Below are 22,557 nucleotides of genomic sequence, written 5' to 3'. Positions count from 1 at the left end.
ACTCTACTTCATCTACTAGCTTAGACGCAATCACAAATTTGACCTTGCACTATTGGGTTACATTCAATTTCTCTTTATCATGCATCTATCCCAGCAGGTAAGGTTTCGGGTGTGGTTTTGTCTCTAAGCCAAGCTTCTTTACCAGGGATTCTGCAATTAAGTTTGCTTGGGACCTAGTATCAAATAGAGTTTCAACTTTGGTATGATTTATTACAACTCTGATATGAAATAATTCAATTCTTTTTCGGTCATTCGAAAGGGAATCATCTACAGAACTGGTGCCTTCATGCGATTTAGAATTAACAGGAGGTGTAAAAGTACCTTTTGTTCCTGTTGTTGTGACTAGCGCTTCATCTCCTGAATCCGATCCAAGGTCTTGTTGTGCCGCTGCCACTGTTTTCTGCTTCCCTTTTCCTCCATACTTCTTTGGATGCTTTTCTAGGTGTTGATTCCAACAATGATCGTCATCTTGGCCTTCCCTCTTGCAGTGATTGCAATAAGACCGCTCTCCTTCTTTGGTTGCTGCTGTTTTCTTCTCCTTCCCTTTCTATTTCGCTTTGGATTTGCCATTGGGAGGTTTGAACGGTGGCTTTCTGGACTGATCATCTCTTTCGTTCTTGCCCCTATTCTCAATATGAATTGCTTTTACACTAGCTGTGTCAATAGTTGTTGGTTCAAACAACAATAATGAATGTCTAATATAACTATGCAGTGAGCTAATATACTTAGTCACAACTTCAGGTGTGTCAAGTGCTATACTCAGATTCAGTGCTTGCTTCCTAAATTATTCTGTAAAACTCTGAACATCCTGCCCTTTGCCTTGCCTTAAATACTGCCAATTCATCAAGGCTTTTTGCTTGTAACCTAGGGGATAAAATTGTTCCTTTAACGCAGAAGTGAAATCAGGCCATGAGTAAAAGAGCTTACCCGCATTCTTACTGCTCTGCAATTTGCTCTCCCACCAAACGAGAGTGGTACCGCTCAACCGTAGAGAGGCCAGCTGGATCTTTGCCTCGTCCTCCACGATCTGTTGAATCCTGCAGTAGACCTCAATTTGCCTGATACAATTATTAAGCTTTTCTGCGTTACTTTCACCATTAAACATAGGCAGATCAAATTTAACATCTAATTTAAAGAAAGGTTTCTTAGATGCATCCTTTGAATTTCTACGATTATGGTGGTGAGAGGAAGAAGAACCTTTACTCCCAGAAGGAGAAAGAGGGGGCTCTTCTCCACCATTCCCATGTGTTGAACCTTGTCCTTCTGGGTTTCTCTCTTCTGCTTTCTCCAGCCTTAAAACCAACTGACTGATATTCTTTGCCATTGAATAGAAAGTCTTTCTGAAATTACTCTCCTCTTCAATATGAGCTTCATCCTCAGCCATGTTTCTTCTCTTAGGTGCATGCCCTGCCTCTGGATCGAAATGTTCTAGTTTCCCTTCGCCTCTTTGAAGCCTATTTCTTGTTAGCATGCAAACATGCAATTCACATCTAAAAAGCCTTACTCTGATACCACTTGATCCAGGATGTTTTCGCTTATAGACGTATGAAAAGAATCACATGCAAAATTGCAGCTTAACACCAAGATTTAATGTGCACATAGGAAAAGAAGAAGGAAACACATAAAAGGCACAAAAAGAAGACACCAAGGCTTGATAACGGAGTTCGTCCAATTCAAACTACGTCTCCATGCCCAACTCAACAATGGGGAGGCCTTTATATTAAATGGCATGAAAGAAGAGAATTACAATCATCAACTGTATACAAGAGGCTTATACCTCCAATCTGAAAGATGGCTGTGAGATGGATGCCTCAGATGGAGAAGTGGGCAGCATCAAAGCGTCTGTGGCGCTGAAAGGGGCTGACAACATCTGAAACTTGTCCCAAAACAGACAAAATGCACTCTCGACTCTTGCCAATTGAAACAGTGTGCTGCCAAATGCCTCCTCCCGTGCTCTTTCCATTATCGTGTTTTTATAATGGGTTTTTGGACAGAATCCCATTTAAATCAGGGTTGTCTGGTTCACAATGGAGGTCGATGGCATGGAAGGATCGGTGGGTGTAACCGCCTCTTAAAATGGCCTCTTATCGTTGAAACGAACAATACCCAAAAATCCCGAAAAACACTAAAATTCGACCAAAATCTTCAAGCCCCGGACTCCAAAAATCATTAAAATGGGCTTATATTCTTATCGGGTTCGGGCCCGATATCGCAATCGGCGTATCGCTGTCTCTAAGGTCCTGTAACCACGGAAATGTTGACCGTTGATATTCGATCACCGATATCGGCGTCGCCCGATCGCATCGACATCCCGCTCATATATCGCCCCTGTGTCCCGATAACGATCCCGTCGATCGCTCCGCCTGTGCCGATACCACCGACATATATGTGCAAATGGCCTTCCTCTGACCCGATTGCCCTCTGATTCGCCGATCTGATTTAATCGGAGATCGGCGGTCGGGGGTTCCACTACGCCTTTCTTAAATCCGCCTCCATGAATCCTTCGATTGCGATTTTGCCTTTAAGGCTTAAAACCCATTTTTAAAGGAAAATCCTCATTTTCTTAAGGAACATAGCATCCTTCTTTTAGCGATAACTTCATCATCCAGACTCGGATTGAAGTGACGTGCGCGCCGTTGGAATCAAGATGGCGAGATCTATGCCTTGGTCTTGAGTTGACTTCATTCTAAGCACTTTGATTCTAAGCTTTTCCATGCCATTGTATCTGAAGATCCACTTGGATCATTCTTGATTTCTTTCTTGATGCCCTCATACTCCATTTATAATGCCTAAACCACTTCTAAAATGCACATATTTGGTTTTTAATTGTTGTATATTTTGAGAAGCATATGTATGAGTTTTTATCATTGTATGTGGGTCTGTGGCCTAATTGTGTAGATTTAGAAGCACATGTTTGAAAAAGACGTTGTTTAAATATTGGGATATGTATTTAATTCATCACCTTAGCATAGAAAAGAACCTTTATAACTCTACAATTTCATAAAGATATATAACTTTAAATATAATAAGTATAAGAACATTATTGTTGAATAAAAAATAATGTATACATGAGTCAATGGAATAGTAAGTATAAGTACATGGTTAGATCTTGCACTTTAGTTCATTGGTATTTAATGGGAACTTTGGTCCTCTTCTCTATGTTTTAGTCCTATCAATGAATCTATGATTTAATTGAGACTTGAAATAAAGGATGATGCCACTTGTAATTAGCTAGTTTAATTGAACATGACCATATTTACTTAGATAATATTTAACTACTAAATTTTTATAGTAAAAAATATATAAAATATAATTTAACTCAATTAAAATAAAATTTAGTATAATATGCTTTTTTCAATGAGAAATAACTTTATATTCCATATGAGGAATATAAATTACAAGGATCCAAGTCATTACAATAACTTTTAATGTTTCTTCTTGTTTTCTCTCAATCTACATCGTATCCATCTATATAGACAGTGAATATAAAAATGTTAATTATCTTCTAACAAGGTCCTCATGTTGATCTTTGTTGAAGTTACATACTTATTTGAATGTCAAACTTTGTTGCAGTTGTAGAATTGTTTGATTATGAAACAACTCTCTTGGGACTCATACCTTTCTTTTAGATGGAGGTGGAGTAGTTATTGAACATTTGCTTGATACCTTCATACTCCATTTATATACTTAAATCATTTCTAAGAGGCATATATTTGATTTTTTATTGTTGTATGTTTTGAGAAACATACTTACAAAATTTTATTGTTGCATGTGGGTTTGCCGACCAATTTTGTAAATTTGAAAACAGGTGTTTGGAAAAAAGGTCTTCTTAACCCTTAGGTCATCGATTTAGTTAATAACCTTGGTATAGAAAAACAACCTTTCTCTCTACAATTCCATAAAAGATATATATCATTTAAAACTTTAAATATAACGAGTATAAGAATCTTATTGTTGAATCAAATTTATGGTATACATGAGCCAACGAGATAGTGTGTATAGATAGTGTGTATAATAATATTAATATATCTTGTGCTTTAGTTCATTTATGTTTAGTAGAAACTTTTGTTCTTTAGTCTTCCCTCCAATAAAAGATGATACACACCTTGATTTACTCATGCCATTTGTGAAATACAATGTTGTTTACTCATTTTTAGGTTCGTCGCTTAACAAGAAAACTCAAAACCGTTACAAGAATGCTCATTGTATCTCGTTGAAAAAATAACAATCATTTATCTTAACTACTCAAAATAAACTTCATCAACAATTTAATTTATTATAAACATATTTATAAATATAATATTAATAAAAATTCTTATAAATATAATATAAATAAAAAATTCCATAATTTTCAAATTCTGCTTAAATTTTTTTTTACATTCTACTTAAAATTCCATACAAATCAATGTGATCCCCGATATAATTGGACTATAATCCCATTTTCTTTTCTAACAACTTTAAGTGGAGACGAGTGTCACATGACAACATATATGGTTGGTGGCGATTTAAATGCTGGACTTTTCAAAAATGTTTCCACGGAGATTTAATTTTGAAAAAAATGAAAAAATAAAAACTTATTACGTGATATTTAGGCCGATAGGCCTTCCTTTGGAACAGACTCTTTCGTCGTTCCTTTGTCTCCCGTGCTGACACGTGGCCTTATGCTCCACCATAAATGATGTACCGCCAGGTGATTGTGCTTGATATCCGGGTTGTAGACTGATCAATTACCCTTGCATTTTTCACCCAGCAGCCGCCCTTTCTTTGCGAGAATGTAGGTAACCGTCTTCGCTGAAAGATAGCTTGCCTTGAAGTTCTTCGGCCGTGAAATGCTCTTCGTGGAAAGATCGGCTTCGGATCCCTTTTCTGTGGACGCGGCTTACAAATTTTCCCGGGAAAGGTAGAATTTCGTTGAAATCTGGGTTCTCTGGCTTGTATCTTTAGAACTGGTGGAATCGGCGTTAATTTATGCTATGGAAATTGATTGTAATGGGAATTACTGGTGTTTGCAGCATTGAGTTCGTGGTTAATCCTTTTATCGGAGTTTCGAGGTTTCGTGTAAACGATCGGGTTTGAGTATCTTCGTTTGTTGTGTTCCGGGTACTGCTGAAAGCCTGTGGGGTTTCTTGCCGGGTAAGTTATTTTGGTCAGAGATCGTGCTATATATTTCCTTGAACCCGCTTTGGACAGTTCGAAGCTGAGGAAATTCACCAAGATGCACAATCGGAAAAATGAAATGGCCTGTTTAAAGAAAGAGGATGCAGAATCCAGGCAGTCGGAGGGTTCGTCCTCTGAGTCGCAAGGTTCAGAGGCAAGCCGAAGGGGAAATAGCGTGGAAATTACAAACGAACAGACAATTTTCAAGATCGGCCAGATTTCAGAAAGTTCTTGCAGCGGCCTGCCGCAAATTCATCCCCACGCTGTCAATGTTTCTGTTTCCTGCACCACAAGTGTTTTGGACGAACGGAATTGCTCTGTCGTGGATTGCATTCCTTCCAGGAGTGTTACACATTTGACGTCTCTCATTGATTTGTCTGGTTCGTCAGCTTGCAGTGCTAATTATGTGCGGGGAGGCCGCTTATTGGGTAAAGCCACGGCCGTTGCTCTGCAAGTCCCGGCTTCCCCGCTGCACGAACCATCGGCAGTTGGAGCCTCAGTGGTTCATGTCGCTACGACGTCTCGTTCCTTCTTTCCGCCTCTAGGAAATGCAGAATCAAGGTTACCAGATGGAGGATTCAGTAGCTGCACTGTTACTTCCTCTGTTGTAGAATGCAGAATGCCCGCGGAGCCCAGATTAGAACTTGGCAGCGGGCATGATGGTGGGAATGGTGGCGCCGAGGTGCAGCCTAGTAATGAAAGAGGGCATCATATTAGTATTGCACGAAGGCTCACTGAAGTGTTGCAGGGCACAGGAGATGGGGATTTGTTGCTTCAACAAACTGAAAGGGAAAATGGAATGTTGCAGTGGCTTCAAGCTTTAGATTTACAAGTAATGGGGGCATGCCGTGCAGATGAGAGGCTGAGGCCAATGTTACAACTTAATGTTTCCTGCTCCGGTGCTGATGATCGTCTTCTAGCTCAGCTTAGTCAGGCAAGAGCCATTTCCCCCCTATTCAGTTACGATTAGGTTCAGAAGAAGTCCTATTAGAATTTTATTAGTTCTAAAAAAATACTCAAATTGTATGTAGTTTAATGTACTTTAACATGATGTTGCAGCATTTCAAGGCACGAGAGCTTGGGATGCTTGCTCGTTGCCTGTGCGTTCCACTTGTTTCAATCCGTGTGGGAAAAGTAATTAAACAAGGCAGCCTATTGTGCCCAACTTCGACGAGGTATGTTTCTTTTGTTCAGTTCAGTTTTACTTCTATTCGAAAGTAGTAAATATTCGAGGATTATAGAAATGTGTTGGTACCTTTTTTTTTCTTAACCTTTTTTCCCTTTTATTTTACATGAAATTCTTTGGGAAAAGTCTTAGGCTGATCAGATTCTTGTATTAAGTATACTTTTAGAAAGTGACAGAACACCTTGAAAGAGGCAGATATGGTTTTTAATGTGTTGATTATGCCCACTAAAAGTACTCAAGTGCTCCACTGGAATTCTCTCGGTGGCAAATTGGTCTCCCAGCTGGTGTGACTGCAGATTGGCCGTTTCTGCTTCCTGCCTGGATTCGGCTGTTGTGTTTTTGACACAGACTATTTGAAGAACATTGTGCGTAAGAAAATGCCTTCTATATTCACATGATTCTGGTGTCATTTCTATTTTCTGAAATGGTGCAGTCTTCTTCTTCAGATCACCACTTTAGTAATATGTATACATTTTCATTAAACTGTTGCTAACCAGGATCCTTTTTTTCCATATCGAGGGATGTTTAGCCAAAAGTGAGCTATACCCACAAAAGTATCTATTCTGGTTGGCATTTCAAGAAATCTATAGCTTAGCAATGCTTGTAGGTGGAAGCTAAAAGTTGGATGTAATGTTTGATTAGTAGAACTTAACTGCATAAATTAAATGTCCAGGTTCTTCTCATCAGGTAATTAGTAATGGTGTAACTATCTTGTAGTGTAGGAAAAAAGTGGCATTATAAAGAGTTTGTTAATGTAGAATTTCATCTAGCTATGGAAGGCTGGTGTATTTCCAGAGGAGTAAAATCTTAGAAGTTTCTGTAGGTTTACAGTGCAGCAAACCTGAGGGAAGACTTGCAAAGTAGAGACCAAACATGCAAGTATGTTAAGCCATATTGCATGCCAGTTTTCAATAGGTAAAAATTATATTTCACCGTAAGATGGATAAAATTAATGTCCTGAGAAAGTAATTGATAATCTGGATAATATTAAACATTGAGGCTGTGACATCTCCTTGCTAATATTCCTTATCACAAATAAATTGTAATTAATAGAAGGGTTGAGAGAAAGGGACACAGATTCTAGTGCTTGAGGGAGATTGCTTGAGGAAGGGGTTGTTTTAAATAACAGTCCTGGTTGGCTTGAGTGGTTTTAAATGGGTAGACTCTGCAATAAATTCAACTGAAAAGAAGAGGATACGCCCAAGTGTTCTTTAAACTTCAACTATAAGAAACAAAGGGACAAAAATATTGAACACAACATGGGCTGTGTTGTCCAAGGCGTTTGACCTGCATGGGCCTAGGAAAAAGGAAGATGGTTGATTTGTTGGGGAAGGAACGAAACAAGTTGAAGAGGGTAGAGAAGATAGGAGGGCATATGCTAAGCAGGGAAGAAAACACACTTGAACTCTCATCGGCATGCACAGTGGAAAGAAACAATGGTGAGCATTGGAGAAATTCCTCCAAGGGTTGGAGGTATTAAGAGAGGATTCACTTTCACACATATGCAGAGTAAGAGAGTTACATAGGGTTAAGTTGAAACGATTTTAAGTAGTTTCAATATCAACACATGAACTTCGAGTTTCACTGATTTCAATTCTCTTGCCTACTACATGAGTTCTTGAATGGTGTCTTCTTGCGTAAACATTGGATGCATGAATGCTAAGCCTACAAGCATGAGTAAGATATATATTCATAATCCTTTCTGATACATTTTTTATATTCACAGCTTCAACTGCTATCCTAGAGGATAACATCCCCAGAATGTTCTTCAGCCATCCTTCCGAGTCTATACTTAACTCAATAGCTTCAACATTACCAAAACATCCTGCACGGAGAAGCTGAAACCTTCATATATTGTTCTTGGCAAAAATTAATTTCACATAACAAAGTTTCACATATACTTGCTTGCTATTACATTTAGTTTCATATGATTTTATAAACGTTTGGAATCGTTAATTTATTTCGAATATTCAAACAAAATCGTCAAACATATTCATTGTCACTTACAATGTTTCTTTTTGGACGACAACAGGCATGAATACATGCTACCTACGAAGGTTGTACGAGTGTTGCGAAGAAATTCAAACAACAAAACTTACGCTTCAAGATATGCAGACAAGGATCCTGCCACAACAATCAATGCCACTTTACCGTTTGCGCCCAGCCATCAAGTTGTTAAAAAAAATAAGGCAAATATGGCACCACAATAAACACTCACTGGTGTTGCCGATGCTATGGCCCATCATGCATATATGATTAGCTGCACATGCTCAAACACATCTCTACATAATAGAATGCTTTTATTGTACATATGTTTAGAAGCCAACAAATACTTTCATTGTATATATGTTTAGTTATATCTTTCCAAACACATCTCCATGTCTAGAGTGACTTGTCCCTGTCGACTTCAAGATCTTCAGATTATTACGGAAGTTGAGCATTTTAGCTCTGGACCAAACTCTTTTGTTTTGTTCTCGTTCTGTCAAGATCTATTTATGCAAATCATGGAATTACAGAGTTTTGTATGACTGTGAATGTAATCAGTAAATTGGTTGGGCATTCTCTTTTCCTTGTAGTATACATATATGAACTTTGGTATTTTATGGCTAAACATTTGGCTTGAAATAGTTCTGCAACCATCTCTTGCATGTTCGGCATGTAAATAATTCCATTTCTGAAATCACAAATGAATCTTGTCCGTGCAACAAATATGCATACAGTTTTTAGACAACAATGCCATTTCTTCCTCATCATGTTGACAATCCATTTTTCTCATAGATTTAATAGAGTCTTCTTATGTGTTCTATATGTTTTTAGGAAGATATTCTGCAGACATGAAATATCTGTATAATCAATTTCTAAATGAATTAATGAAATTTAATTCAGAAAACTGTTATATGATGTTTTCTCAGCTTCTCTAGCCCGAGTCTGTGAATGTCGAAGAGCATCCAATAAGTCTGACTTCCTGGTATAATCAGCTTCCAGATATTCTGTTTCTCCATCGGAGCTGGTTAACCTGCGATTGTATCTGCCAAACAACAATGACTAGCTTGACCCACCAAGAAAATAAGAATAAATTACCAATACCCAGATTTATTAGCAAGAAGCCTTTGTCAATGACACCTTCATGTTATGGTTATCACTATATCTTTAATGCAGGGTTCTCCATGTATTGCATGTTTATAAACTCTCTAAGACTCAAAAGGAACTGAAAATTGTATGGCAACCCAGAATATTTAAAAAAGTGGACATTGAATGGATGTGCCAATATAGTTTGCCAATTTATCATGGACTGTTGTTCACGTTCTGTGAAAGAGATTTTTTGTAAATATACATATTAGCTTTTGCAAAGAACAAGAATTACAAAGACAAAAATGCCCCTGCTTATCAAGTATATTTTACGGATGATTTATGGGCAACTTCTGATTCGGTGGCTTCTGAAGTTGAGGGTGAATGGCCATAAAGTAACAAGGAGTTCAAGCCCTTCTCTTCTTGATATGGAGATTTGAACCTGCCAACAGAAGTTGAAAAAACTGCATCTTTGGATTTAGACATGTCCATCTCTTTAAATTTGTCACTGCTTTTAAAAGGTGCACTCCCGTGCCAGATCACAATTTTGCAAGCTCCCTTTGATCAGCTCTACACCACCTAATTCCACCCTTCTCATAAGATTTTGCATTTGTACAGTTCAGATAGTGGTTTATGGAACCTTCAAGCCCAGTACCATCCATCAACTTATCCATTGTCCATGCCTGATCTTGACAACCATCAACAGCTGAAGCTGTATGATCTTTACTTCCATTCACTTTCTTGACTTTGTTAAAGGCAGAGTTTTCCTCATTTACCCGTGGGCAGCATGTATCATTTTTGCTTTGTCCACATGTTTGTCCATTGGAACAATTACTCAAATCTGAGTCTGTACATGCAGGTAATTGAGCTTCAGTGATGCTCAATTTCCTATTGTACAAAGAGTCACAACCAAAATTGATCTTCCCTTGAAAGTCAGGCTGAAATTGTAACCACCATTTCTCATCCAGTGACAGGCTTGGATTCATCTTGATCCAACTAGCTCTGTAATCAAATATTGCACCAACGGGAAATTATATTTGAAAGCAAATGGGTTCTGAACCACCAACTATAATCTATCTGCAATAGTGCAAAGCATATCAAAGAAAAGAATTCCATTGAAGGTCACTCTCCCTCTCTCTCTCTATATATAGTTCAATGGGTTGGTGCCAGTATTGCCAGGACATTATTAGTACTCCAACAGACTGTTGAAGTCCCAAGTTTGATTCCCACAAAGTCAGGCATGCTTAGAATGGGGAAAAGTGTCTGGGAGTATCGTAGCGATTTATTTCCGATGATGTGTGTACGTGTGCAAATAATAGAAATAAAACAAAGAATTATAACACATAAAATGTGCAAGAATACACCATAGATCATACATAGTGCATTAAGATCCAACTATTGATAGTTTGAAAATAATTGACAAATGACAACATATGGGGACATTAACCATTGGCCACATCAGTTGGACACACAGGGCATGTACCCTACTCATGATATGTGCCCCAGGATTGACTATTACTCAGGGCTCAAGTGTTTAAGTGCTTAACATATATTCATGGATTGACTATTACTCAGGGCTCAAGTGTTTAAGTGCTTAACATATATTCATGGACTGAAAAGTAAAATATATTTCTCATTTTATCATCTGAGATATCGATCACCTTAGGAATCCAGATTAGGCAATTGTGTTTTTCATTGACAAAGGATGAGACAAAATTTTTAATCATAGATGACGCATGCATTTGTTTCTCACATGAAAAAAAACAAAATGTCATATTGCCCATCAAAGACAAAGAAGGTAGCATACCTTCTTCACAAAATGATATTAAGGGGAAGCGATCCACTATTTTAGTAGTTTATGTAAGGCCAGAGAAGGACTTTGTTTTTATTGCCAGAAAGAGTTTATAGATTTATTTTTTTCCATGGTAAATGCAGAGGAGAATGCACACTTGGAGAGGACAATAACTGAATAGGAGGTGTTGGGCACTCTGAAATCGATGACAAAGGAGAAGAGTCCATGACCAAGTGGTTGCTTGACGGAGCTCTTCTTACATTTTCAAGACATTATGTTAAGGGAGCTCATAGAATTGGTAGAGGAATCTAGGTCAAAATGCAAAATATCAGGGGTGACCAATGTTATGTTCGTAGCACTCATCCCAAATACTGAGAAGCCCTCTACCTTTTTTGACTTTCGACTCATATCATTATGTAACACAATCTACAAAATGATTTCTAAAATCATTGCCAGCAGGCTCAAAGCAACTCTATCAAGGCATGTGACTCTAGAACAATTTGGCTTTTTTGGACAACTGACGGATACATGATGTGGCTACAATCACTCGAGTGTATCCACATTTCATATCTTTTCAATTGGAGGCAAGCATCATGAAGATGCTACAGGGCTCAAACATGGATGCAGAACAGAAACAAGAACATATAATAGGAGGAATGCGGTTCCTTAGTATATACCTTTGTGGAAATGTGCATGTCCCAGTACCTGTCATCACAAAATCCATCAAGGAAGATTTGCATGAGTGCAATGCATTCTCCAGTCTCACACAATTTCAAGCCTCAATTTGTATATCATGTTAACCCATGAAGGGAAGATTTTCGAAAATGTATAATGTCAAGCATATTAATCACAGTCAAATATCTTGAATCTACCAGAACCAAAACGTCTTTTATATTCATATAAACTGGAACAGTAAAATTTGCAGAAGACAGAGTGGCTATAAAGGAAACTTAGTATGCATACCCTTAGCTATGCAAATAATTTTTTCTATAACTGTTTGTAATGCAATTTATCCGAGATCTATATGCATCCTCTGCCCTGAAATCCCTCACAATTCATTTTGTCACCATTTCATATGGCTATCTTGCACTGGAACTATTCGCAGGGTATTTTGCGTATGCTCTATATGCATATATTTCAATGAAACTGATCTTATGCAGTTTGTCTGTGCCTCTGGTTCTGTTGTATACTTTTCCCCTATGACGTGTCTCATAGATTTGCTCTAAGTTTTAATTATGTCTTTACTCCGGATGCTGTGTGGTCAGTTTTTCGTCAAAGATTGGCTCATTTTATATTTTTATTTGGTTGGTAAATATTAACTCTTCACCTTTGCTCATCAAGTCCCTTGGGATGGACAATACGTTTTCAAGTTTGTCACTTTGAGGTGTATTTGGATAGTATTGATATGCCTTGTGTGGAATTTTAGCTGTCTGGTTGCTTTGACCGCTTAACCATGAACTGCTGTCCCTTTATTTTGACCATTTTCTATACCAACCAGAGGCACTGAATTTTTGGTGACAAATGAGTAACTGGATATTGTTTGGCCTGATGGTATGTCTAATTTCAGGCAAGTAAACTTGTTTGCCTTAATGAGTCTACTGCTTTATGTTTGCAGAAGTTGAAATGATGAAAGAAAGATTTTCAAAGTTGTTGCTGGGTGAAGACATGTCAGGTGGTGGTAAAGGAGTATGTACAGCCCTGGCAATATCTAATGCTATTACAAACCTCTCAGGTATAACATTTTTAATTCTGTTCTGGAATCACACAGGATTTTATGCAAGTCTTAAGACACAATTTTTTACTTAATCTTAAGACATAAATTTTCACTTAATTTCAAGATACTAACTCCTAACATGGGGATCTCTTGTGGCAGCTACTGTTTTTGGACAGCTTTGGAGATTGGAACCTCTGGTGCAGGAGAAATTTCAAACAATCTATATAAATAGAAAGATGCAGAAAATGACAGTCAAATTTTGTACTCACAATTATGACAAGAAAGCCCCTGCTGGGTTTCAGTTCCGTCTCCAACCTCCAAGATGATCAATACGCTACTAACATGTTTTAAGACAGACAACAGGCAGGAAATGGGTCTATAATCATGTCACTTACTTATCATGGTGGAACCTACAATGGGAAAATGTATATCAGCGGAGGATGTAATTCCTGTCTTTAGTGAAATCTTTTGACTTTACTATGCTGTAGTCTAAATCCAGCAAGAATCGTTTTGGTTTTGATGGAATTGCACATATCAGATGTTAATTTTTACAAAAGTGGTTTTGATTTGAGTGGGAATATTAAAACGAACAATTTTACTGATTCAAACTTGCAGTTTTGACAAAGATTCACTCGCTCGATTTGGCTGATGGAAAACTGGAAAAGGATAAAAACGTAGTGTTTAGCCTTCTTTCATTGATATTCCCCTCAAATCCACTTTTGTACAGAACAACAATACAGAATGACAAATGTTACCTTTGTTTTGTTTATGTAAGCATTGGAAGATTCTCAGTTTAGGTGAAAACTTAAAAGTCAGAGCCAATAATGGTATATGGAATAGTTACCTTTGTACAGGATGATATTTTTTCTTAATTCAGGAGACTAATTGTATGTCATGATGTTGATCTAAGTTATCTCTATATGAATATCTGTCATATCTATTTTCCCTGATGAGAGTTCACAAGAAATGTTGGAAAAGTTTCAAAATTCTACAGATTATACTAAAAAAGATATACGATATCTGTTAGCACTGTTTCAAGAAATGTTTGCAGTGGTAATATGATTCCCACAACATGTCAGTCATGCAACTACCTTGATGTTCTATTGAATGTGAAAGAACGAGCATTTTCAAAAGGGAAATGATCATCATCGTTTCTGGTTTTCGAGCTTCATTATGTCACGGGCATTCATCAGTGCCTTATTACATGAGATATACGTACAAACCCAAACATATCTAATATGCAAATACCCATTCTTTAAACTGAAAACAATGTGTTTCAATACAAGAAATGAGGAAATAGGAGGACCATTTCTGCATATACAGGTCATCATGAAGGTCAGATTTTGCTGCTTGATAACAATATTTTATGCTACTTTTCAATGGATTTGTTCTATTTGGGATGATGAGAGTGCATTGATGCTCCCGTGAACTAGCCAATTGCTCTTTGTTCCATGGAAAACAAGGTTCAGGTGCCAAAGAAACAGAGCAGAGGAAGCAATGGTTAAATGACAATCCATATCTGACAAAGTTAAATTCTGGAACATGCAAAGGAAGCAATTTTTAGGCATGGAGGAGGAGAGGTAATTCTGTTATTTGTATCTTGCCTCGACTATTTAATGAAGCTACTAGGGTTCTTGCAATGTCAAGAAGGATGAGATGCTTTTTTCCCGGATTGGCTTTTTGTCCATTATTTCGCATCTTATGAAAAGCATCTTACAATTCCTTAATGTTTTAGTTATAATGTGAACCACCAATGTAAGTGATTTGTTTTAATTAATGTTTTAGTTATAATGTGAACCACCAATGTAAGTGATTTGTTTTAGTTTTAATTAATGTTTTAGTTATAATGTGAACCACCAATGTAAGTGATTTGTTTTAATATTTGCAAATATAATTCGCCGCTTTTCAATTACCATGTTCAATAGTTTCGTTGCCTATCTATAGAGGTTTCCTCCTTTTAATAATCCTATCGGCCTCTCATTGTACCTTTTGGGACAATTGCTAGTCTATAAGATTTAGAAAAATAGCGTTAGTCGTATTTCTTACTTTTTATTTTTATAAAAATATATTTTTGATAAGTTATATTATTTTTAATTTTTAGTAAAAAAATAAATTTTTAATTAATTTTAAAATTTAAATATTTTTTATTTAAAAAAATTGATAAGTTATATTAGTGTTTGTCATTCTAAAATTCTTCATCACTATTTATCATTTCTTTGTTGCTCTTTTGTCATCATCATTCTCATATGCTGATGATGGCCCATATTTGGATTTGAAACGTTGGTACAAAAATGTTAAAACTGTGGATTCTCCGGTCATTAATTCAAAAGTTATATTAGGTTTAATTTTTAGTAAAAAATAATATTTTTAATTAATTTAAAAAAAGTTAAATAGATTTTATGTCATTTATTAAAGTTTTGAAAAAAATAAATATTAAATTGAATATTTTCAAATAATTTTTTAATTTTCTTAAATATAAATTATTTTTTTAATCACTATTTTCATGTGGTTTTAATTGAAGTATGAGATATTAAAATTATATAAAAAATAAATTTAAAAAAATTGTATTTCGGAATGTCATAACTTCAATGTAGATTATGTTGTAAAGGAATTCTTAATTACATTATTTTCACTTGAAATCTTTTAGTTACAAAAGAATTTCAAAATATGTCAAACTCTTACATAGTAAAATAATAATAACTATAACTTTTAATTTTAATAAATATATTTAGTCATTACTTGAAAAGAAAATCAATTTTTTATCTCAATTAAATTTATATATCTTCATTATTATTATTATTTTTTTAAATAAAATTTTAATAATTATTATTATATAGTGAAATTCTCATTGTCTTTTTTATCCATAATAAATAATATTGTTTTTTTAACTTCCATCTTAAGATAATCATTAAAAAAAAAATTTAGATTTGTATTTTGTTGATTTTATGCACTTTGATATTCTTTATTATCTAATTTCATCTTCCATTTAAATTATCTAATTTCATCTTCCATTTAAAGCTTTTCTTTTTAAATATAAAATTATTTAGTGAATCCTTACTAAATTCAATCTCCACACAAATATAGACCTATGTAAATATACCAAACTTAGTCGATCTATATTATCTTTAAATATTTGCCCAAATTATACTAAATGTTTTAAAAATGGTTAACTCCCAAAATTGAATTGACAAATCAGGGAGATGTACCCATACAAGCATATTGGTTATAAACCTATTGAAAAGGTTAAAGTCTGGAAATAACAAAGAGGTCCCCCTCTTCCCTAAACCAATAACCTTTCTCCAAAGCTTTCAAATAATAAGCAAAAGTGTATACACTATCGTTGCTAGTCCATAGAGATCCCGTGCATGCATTCAAGATAGTGCTTTATATAAGTCACATAATTTATGGAATGCTACTTTACTATAATCTAAAGGCATGCTTTGAGATAAGAACCCTCTTCGAGCATTGCCTCATTGTCATTTGTCATTGCCATTGATGGCATGCTTTGCATGTGTCACCTCGTTGCCATTGGCACGCTTTTCAAATATTTGTGGCCTTTCGTTTTATTGAACGTTGTACTTGGAAGCTTTGCTGCCATGGGTATTCTGGGTAAGTCGACAAAAAAGTATTTGGGATTTTTTTTAAGACTTTTGTGGTAACTTAAAAGTTTCGGGAATTGTTTTTAGGGTGATTTTTTAAATTTTTTGATATTAAAATTTGATAGAAAATTTGAGGTGAAATTTTGATTTGTGTTATTTAAACTAGTTTTTTGACTGTATATATGGATTCAGCACCCTAAAAAATCTATAGGATGCTTGGATTGCACAGGATTATCCATGAGGGTTGTGATTTCAATAAATTCTTGCCAGAGAAATTTAACCAGAAAAACTCACCGTAAAAGCTTCCAAAAAATAGCACTAAAGACAACCCAAAAATTTGCACTTTACAAATTAAAATAATTAAATTTTAAAACTTACAAAATTCTATTTTTAAATTTGAAATTTTTCATCATTAAATTGTTAATTGTAATTAAAAAAATAATACTATATACATAAATTACACTTAATTGACTTTTCACATATTGAAGTCTCCAAATTGATTTTACTTAGTATTTTTATTAAAAATAAAAAATAATAAAATGTAAAATTTAATAAATTAATATAGCCAAGATTAGACGAACTCTCATGAGTTCCATAGTGAAACCGATCGTTGGGCAATCCCTAAAACCCCATGAATAGAAAGGACCTGCCATCTCTGTGAGAATACAATCGAGGCTCTGCCATCTCTATGAGAATACAATCTTAGAGTGCCCCGCGTACAATCACATTAGATCTGAGTGTCAAAATCTTTGTTGCAATATTGACCTTCATAGCGTTTTACATTGTCAACAATACAGTGAGCTCGGGAGGCTTCTCTCCAAGCTTTTTGAGCATAGGAATAAAATCTTAAATCAAACTAAATAATTCGTTTCTTTAGGTCCGATAGACCAAAGTTTGGTCTCAGTGGACATTAACCATCATCATCAATAAAAATAATAAATTTAATCAATTTAATTTATTCTAATATAATTTTGTTTTTATTAATAAATTATTATGACGAAAGAGATTTGTGAGGAGAGAAAATGCCTTTCGCTAGGGGTTGGAGTATGTCTTAAAACTGTTTTTGCTTGGCTAAACTAGTCTTCCTTAAAAAAATATGTTAAGGGCCCAGGACCCAGAGGTATTTTGCCCTTTTACGGACCACCATAAGAGTTATCGCAGATGATGTGATTTTCTTGAATAAGAGTGATGAATCAACCGGTCAGCCTTCATTCACCAATTTTATTCTCTTGACACTAAATACAATTCTGCACTTGACATACATAAATGAAATTTACTATGTTGCGATCTACACATATGGTGACTGAAATGGGGTTCTTTCTCTGTATGAAGCCCAGTACACGCACAAAGGGTTTGGGTTGAGGATTTGAATTCCTTTCTCTCGGAGCTAGAGGAATATTGTTGGAACCGTGAAAATTCCAAAAGGATTTCCCTTTTGCAAATTTGGCTCTCTGTTTTTATGAATGGTGCCTTTCAGATCGCGGGCGGGCGGGCCTTTTATTACCAGTGTGCTAGATCGCGCCCTTGCGAGCATGGACCTATGGTTAACACTGTATTTTCTTGTAGGATCTGGCTGATTAGTGGCGATTGCAGGCATGAAGGTTTCATGCTGGTCAGATCAACTCATTTCCTCGTTATTTCTTGCCGACCTAGGAGCAGGGGTTTCGTAGCAACAATCTTGTAATCAAAGGATTTTCTGGGTCGTCGACGTTGTGTGTCAAGTTCCTTCTGATGGTCATGGAGGGTGCTTCTTCTGCTGCAATCTTTGCTTGGAGCGCACTGGTAGGCCGAATCTATAGATAGAGAGCGCATGCGAATCTGTGTCTTTGTTTTGGTTTCAGCTGGGGCCAGGATGGAGGCGCAGGAACATGGCCGCGGTGGATCTATGGAGGCATATCCTGAATCAATCTCCCAGCAACAAGGATGCGCTAATTTTTTCGCAAGTCCTGGGAAAGTTTATACGTGTCCCTTCTCAATCTTCGAAGTCGCAGGCAATATCAAAAAATAGGAAGGAACCCGAAAACTTTAACCCAGATTGGCCACCAGAGCACATTTACAATTTTTGTTTTTTTGTTGTTGTTGTTTTAAACCATGGTTGGGAAATAATCATGAGGGTTTGGGTTGGGGTGCAATATCTTAAGTAGAAGATTTAAGGAAAGCTAGATCTTCCAACAAATTTCAAAACTTGATTTATACACGGAAATCAATGTGAGATGACATTAAATTGTATGACTATGGTATTTCACGTGATTCATTTATCATCCTAAATTATAGGAGATTACAAGGAAGATGTCATGGATTTAGTAACACTATAGGTCCAACTTCTTTCAAGGAGGTGGTAAAAAGAAAGGTTAATTGTATAATAATTTTGATCAACTCCTCATTATCCCTGGTCCTTATATTGGGGAAAAAATGAATCAGGTGTAGCTTTTGACAATAAAACTTCCAAAAGTCAATGACCTTTCTCTAAATTTCATTCTAATTTAGTGGCTTTTGGCCCAAGACACAGGACAGGACCTTCATTACTGATCTTCTCCACTTCGAGTGAATATTGTGATATTCATTTATGTTCTAAGGGTTTTTTTGTTGTGAAATTTGGTACATCAAAAGATTTATATTATTCTTTAAAAGAGCGACCATGGTTTTAGGGTAGTGCGGGGTTTTTTATGACTCCATGGTTTCTGAATTTTGATGCTAATACCATGGTGGTTTCCAAAATGCCAATGTGGGTCAGGTGACATAATCTCCCTCTGCATTTTTGGCATCATAAAGTTTTAGAAGGAATCAATAATTCTTTGGGGAAGTTCCTAAAGGTGTATGCAGATAGAGTCACAAAAGGAATTTTTACTTTTGTTAGGATATGTGTAGAGGTAGACCTTAGTAAAAGTTAACCCAATCATATTGTCTTGATTCACAATAATATCCAGTAGCCCTCACCTTTAGATTTTGAAAATACAACATTTATATGTCATATTTGCCTTCAAATTGAATATTTACGAAATTTGTGTCCGAAGGCAAAGAAAGAAACCAAGAGAAAAAAGAGACAAGCCCAAAAGCCAAAGGGTTGGCAATTCTTAGATCCACATGTTGTCGAAGCAGAGGAGGAAGAAAATCCAGAGAACGCTACAAATATTGTTGAACATAATTCCCAAGAAGTCACAGAGAATAGGGGAATCAAGTAAATGTTGTTGAACATAATTCCCAATAAGTCACAGAGAAGAGGGGAGTCAAGCAGGTAGGACCGATGGTTCCAATTTCAACCAAAGTAACAACGACTACAACTCACCAATAGCAGAATGAGAAGACTATCTATGAAAGAGAGGCGAGTAGCACAAAAAGAACTCATGCATCATAAAGTTCAAACTCTGATAAAGAATTCTTGTAAATGTGAAAGAAAGTCAAATGGCTATTGTAAATACCACTCCCAACTATGGTGGTTGTTTATTAGGTACCTCGCAATGGTTGGTTTGATCAAATTCTTTTTAACATCTACAAAATGTATTTTTGTTCTTTTGAATAAAATAACGATTTTCCTTGGGGGAAAATAGGTTCATGGCTCCTAGAGATTGACCGCTACTTCCACAAAAATTTGTATCATGGAAATCCACCATTATACCAGGGCAGATCCATCTAAAGGGATCACTTCCTTTGTATCATGGAAATCCACCATTATACCATGCAAATCCATCTGAAGGGATCACTCTTCCTGTTGACATAATAAATGGGCTAACAAATCCACCCGAAGGGATGTAATATATTTATCGACAAATCTACCTGAATGGAGGAAGGGATCACTTCCTGCCGACGAAATATTTGTAACAAGGAGATCCACCCAAAGAGATCACTTCCTGTTGACAACATATTTGTACTAGCCAGATCCACCTAAAGGGATCACTTCCTACATGAATGGAGGAAGGGATCACTTCCTGCCGACGAAATATTTGTAACAAGGCGATCCACCCAAAGAGATCACTTCCTGCTGACAACATATTTGTACTAGGCAGATCCACTTGAAGTGATCACTTCCTACATGAATGGAGGAAGGGTTCACTTCCTGTCGACGAAAAATTGTAACAAGGAGATCCACTCAAAGAGAAAACTTCCTACTGACAACATATTTGTACTAGGCAGATCCACCTGAAAAGATCACTTCCTATAGATGAAATATGGTCCACTCGAAGGGATCACTTCCTACCAATTGTTAAGAGAATTTAACTCATGACCTCCCAATAACAAAATGCTTTTACGATAGAAACTCAACCAACCAATTGAACTAAACCTCAAAGCTATATATCCTATTAAAATATTATAAAACATATTAAAAAATGCCTAACTAATATGTATTATCAAAATTTTAATAAAATAAAAAACTAAAAATATTTTTAGAAATTTAAATTTTATTTAATATTTAATCAACATATATCTATTTTCACTTTAAATCTATCAAATTTATCTTAATGAAACTTTATCAAAATTAAATTAGATTTAGATTTATCCGTTTATAAGGCAGATCTCAATCTTCATTTAATATATAAAGAACCATTTTCACTTTAGATCTATCAAATTTATATCGTGATGAAACTTTATCAAAATTAAGTTAGATTTAGATTTATCGGTTATAAGACAAATCTCAATCTTCATTTAATATATAATTTTCTTTATTATAATTATGGTAAATTATGGTAATATGAATTAAATTTTTACATTAACATTTCAATGTTATTTTTCGTTTGATCTATGAGTATTCTTAAAGTTATTTAATTTTCAAATAATTTATAATTATTAATTTAAATATTAAAAATATAATTTAATATTTTTTTAATAAAAAAATATATTTATTTGAATAATTTTAATAATTGTTAAAGATTTTTTATTTCAACTTAAGGTGGATGAGGATCTTTTGATTTTTTTGTAATTGACAACTTAGATTGATTTTCACGGGAATATGTTCATTATATGCTTAATCTTAATGCATTGGCTTTTAATAAAATTAAAAAATTAGATTCCTTGCCCACCAATTTCCTAGGGATTTGAGATTATTCCAATTTGAATAAGTTCATATTCTAATTAGATGGGGAAATTAATATGTAAACAATTTCTATTTAGCAAAATGGTCCATTTTACAATAAGATGTGTAATTTTTCTTTTCTCAAATTAAATTAGATTCATGCCACATGGCTCCCTGCCCACCAATTTCCAAGGGATTCGAGATCATTCCAATTCTAATAAGTTCATATTCTAATTAAATGGGGAAATTTATATATGCAAATTTTATTTAGTAAAATGGTCCATTTTACATGTCTAATTTTTATTTTTTTTGTCCCTCAAGTTAAAGTTGACCCGTGACCTTTTTATACATGGTTAATCACGTAAATGTGTACATTACAACCATATTAATATTTTTATAATGGTTGTACTAGTTTAAATTTTATTATTTTTGTGTAGAGAGGTGTTCTCCATGTTAGATGGAGATGTTGCAGTGGTTTGTAAAATAAAGTCTTAATTAAAAAACTATAATTATAAAACATAAAAAAAAAATAATAAATGGATTTAATTTAATTGGTTATATTGTAAGTTTTTTTTTAAGCAAGAGAGAGTATTTCATTTGTATAATTATGTGCTTGGTTAGTAATAAATACATGAGGTATTATAAAGTTAATTCATCAATATTTTCGATTTGTTTTCTTCTTTCCAATAGAAATACATGATTTTCTAGATGATAATATATGTTAGCAACAAAAAGAGGGATTTTGTAGGTGAATATCCAATGAAATTACCCCAACAAAACACACAATTTACTACACATAATGCTACTAAATTGATTATGAAATCTTTCACAACTTGCATGCATGTGTTTCTTTAGGGTTTCCAAGAAGTCACTTGGTCCTCCCAATTTTCCATTTTTATATTTCTTTTGTATCAATCAATTTAAGTAATTTTTTTTAATAGATTTCATCTACCATTAGGAAATTATACTAGGCTTGATTTGACCATTAATATTTAATTCACCTATCTTTCATTTATACTCCTAGTTAATATA

General features: G+C 35.1%; 1 protein-coding gene and 1 pseudogene across 7 annotated transcripts; one reads left to right on the top strand and one right to left on the bottom strand.

Moving 5' to 3' along the window:
- Positions 1–4,650: 4,650 nt before the first annotated feature.
- On the top strand, positions 4,651–8,892 carry LOC149152094 (uncharacterized). Of its 7 annotated transcripts, none has more exons than XM_089438256.1 (4): positions 4,651–4,900; positions 5,013–6,091; positions 6,217–6,332; positions 8,376–8,892. In XM_089438256.1, the coding sequence occupies exons 2-4, from the start codon at positions 5,216–5,218 to the stop codon at positions 8,551–8,553; spliced, it is 1,170 nt and encodes a 389-aa protein (XP_089294382.1). In that variant the 5' UTR covers positions 4,651–4,900; positions 5,013–5,215; the 3' UTR covers positions 8,554–8,892. The 7 variants fall into 7 exon arrangements, 6 of the variants coding, with proteins under 6 accessions (XP_089294382.1, XP_089294381.1, XP_089294383.1 ...); XM_089438257.1 differs by adding an exon at positions 6,625–6,708 and having other exon boundaries at positions 4,654–6,091; positions 8,376–8,403; XR_016262274.1 differs by adding an exon at positions 6,576–6,708 and having other exon boundaries at positions 4,655–6,091; positions 8,376–8,428.
- A 412-nt stretch (positions 8,893–9,304) lies between these two features.
- LOC149152093 (uncharacterized) lies at positions 9,305–10,516 on the bottom strand (annotated as a pseudogene).
- Between the last annotated feature and the right edge of the window lie 12,041 nt (positions 10,517–22,557).

The sequence above is a fragment of the Pinus tabuliformis genome, chromosome 9 (genome assembly GCF_031772625.1).
Source record: "Pinus tabuliformis cultivar Carrire ecotype Pingquan chromosome 9, CPIR1, whole genome shotgun sequence".
Classification (NCBI taxonomy): domain Eukaryota; kingdom Viridiplantae; phylum Streptophyta; class Pinopsida; order Pinales; family Pinaceae; genus Pinus; species Pinus tabuliformis.
The sequence above is the reverse complement of the archived record's forward strand: the minus strand, read 5'-3'. Positions and strand labels throughout refer to the sequence as shown.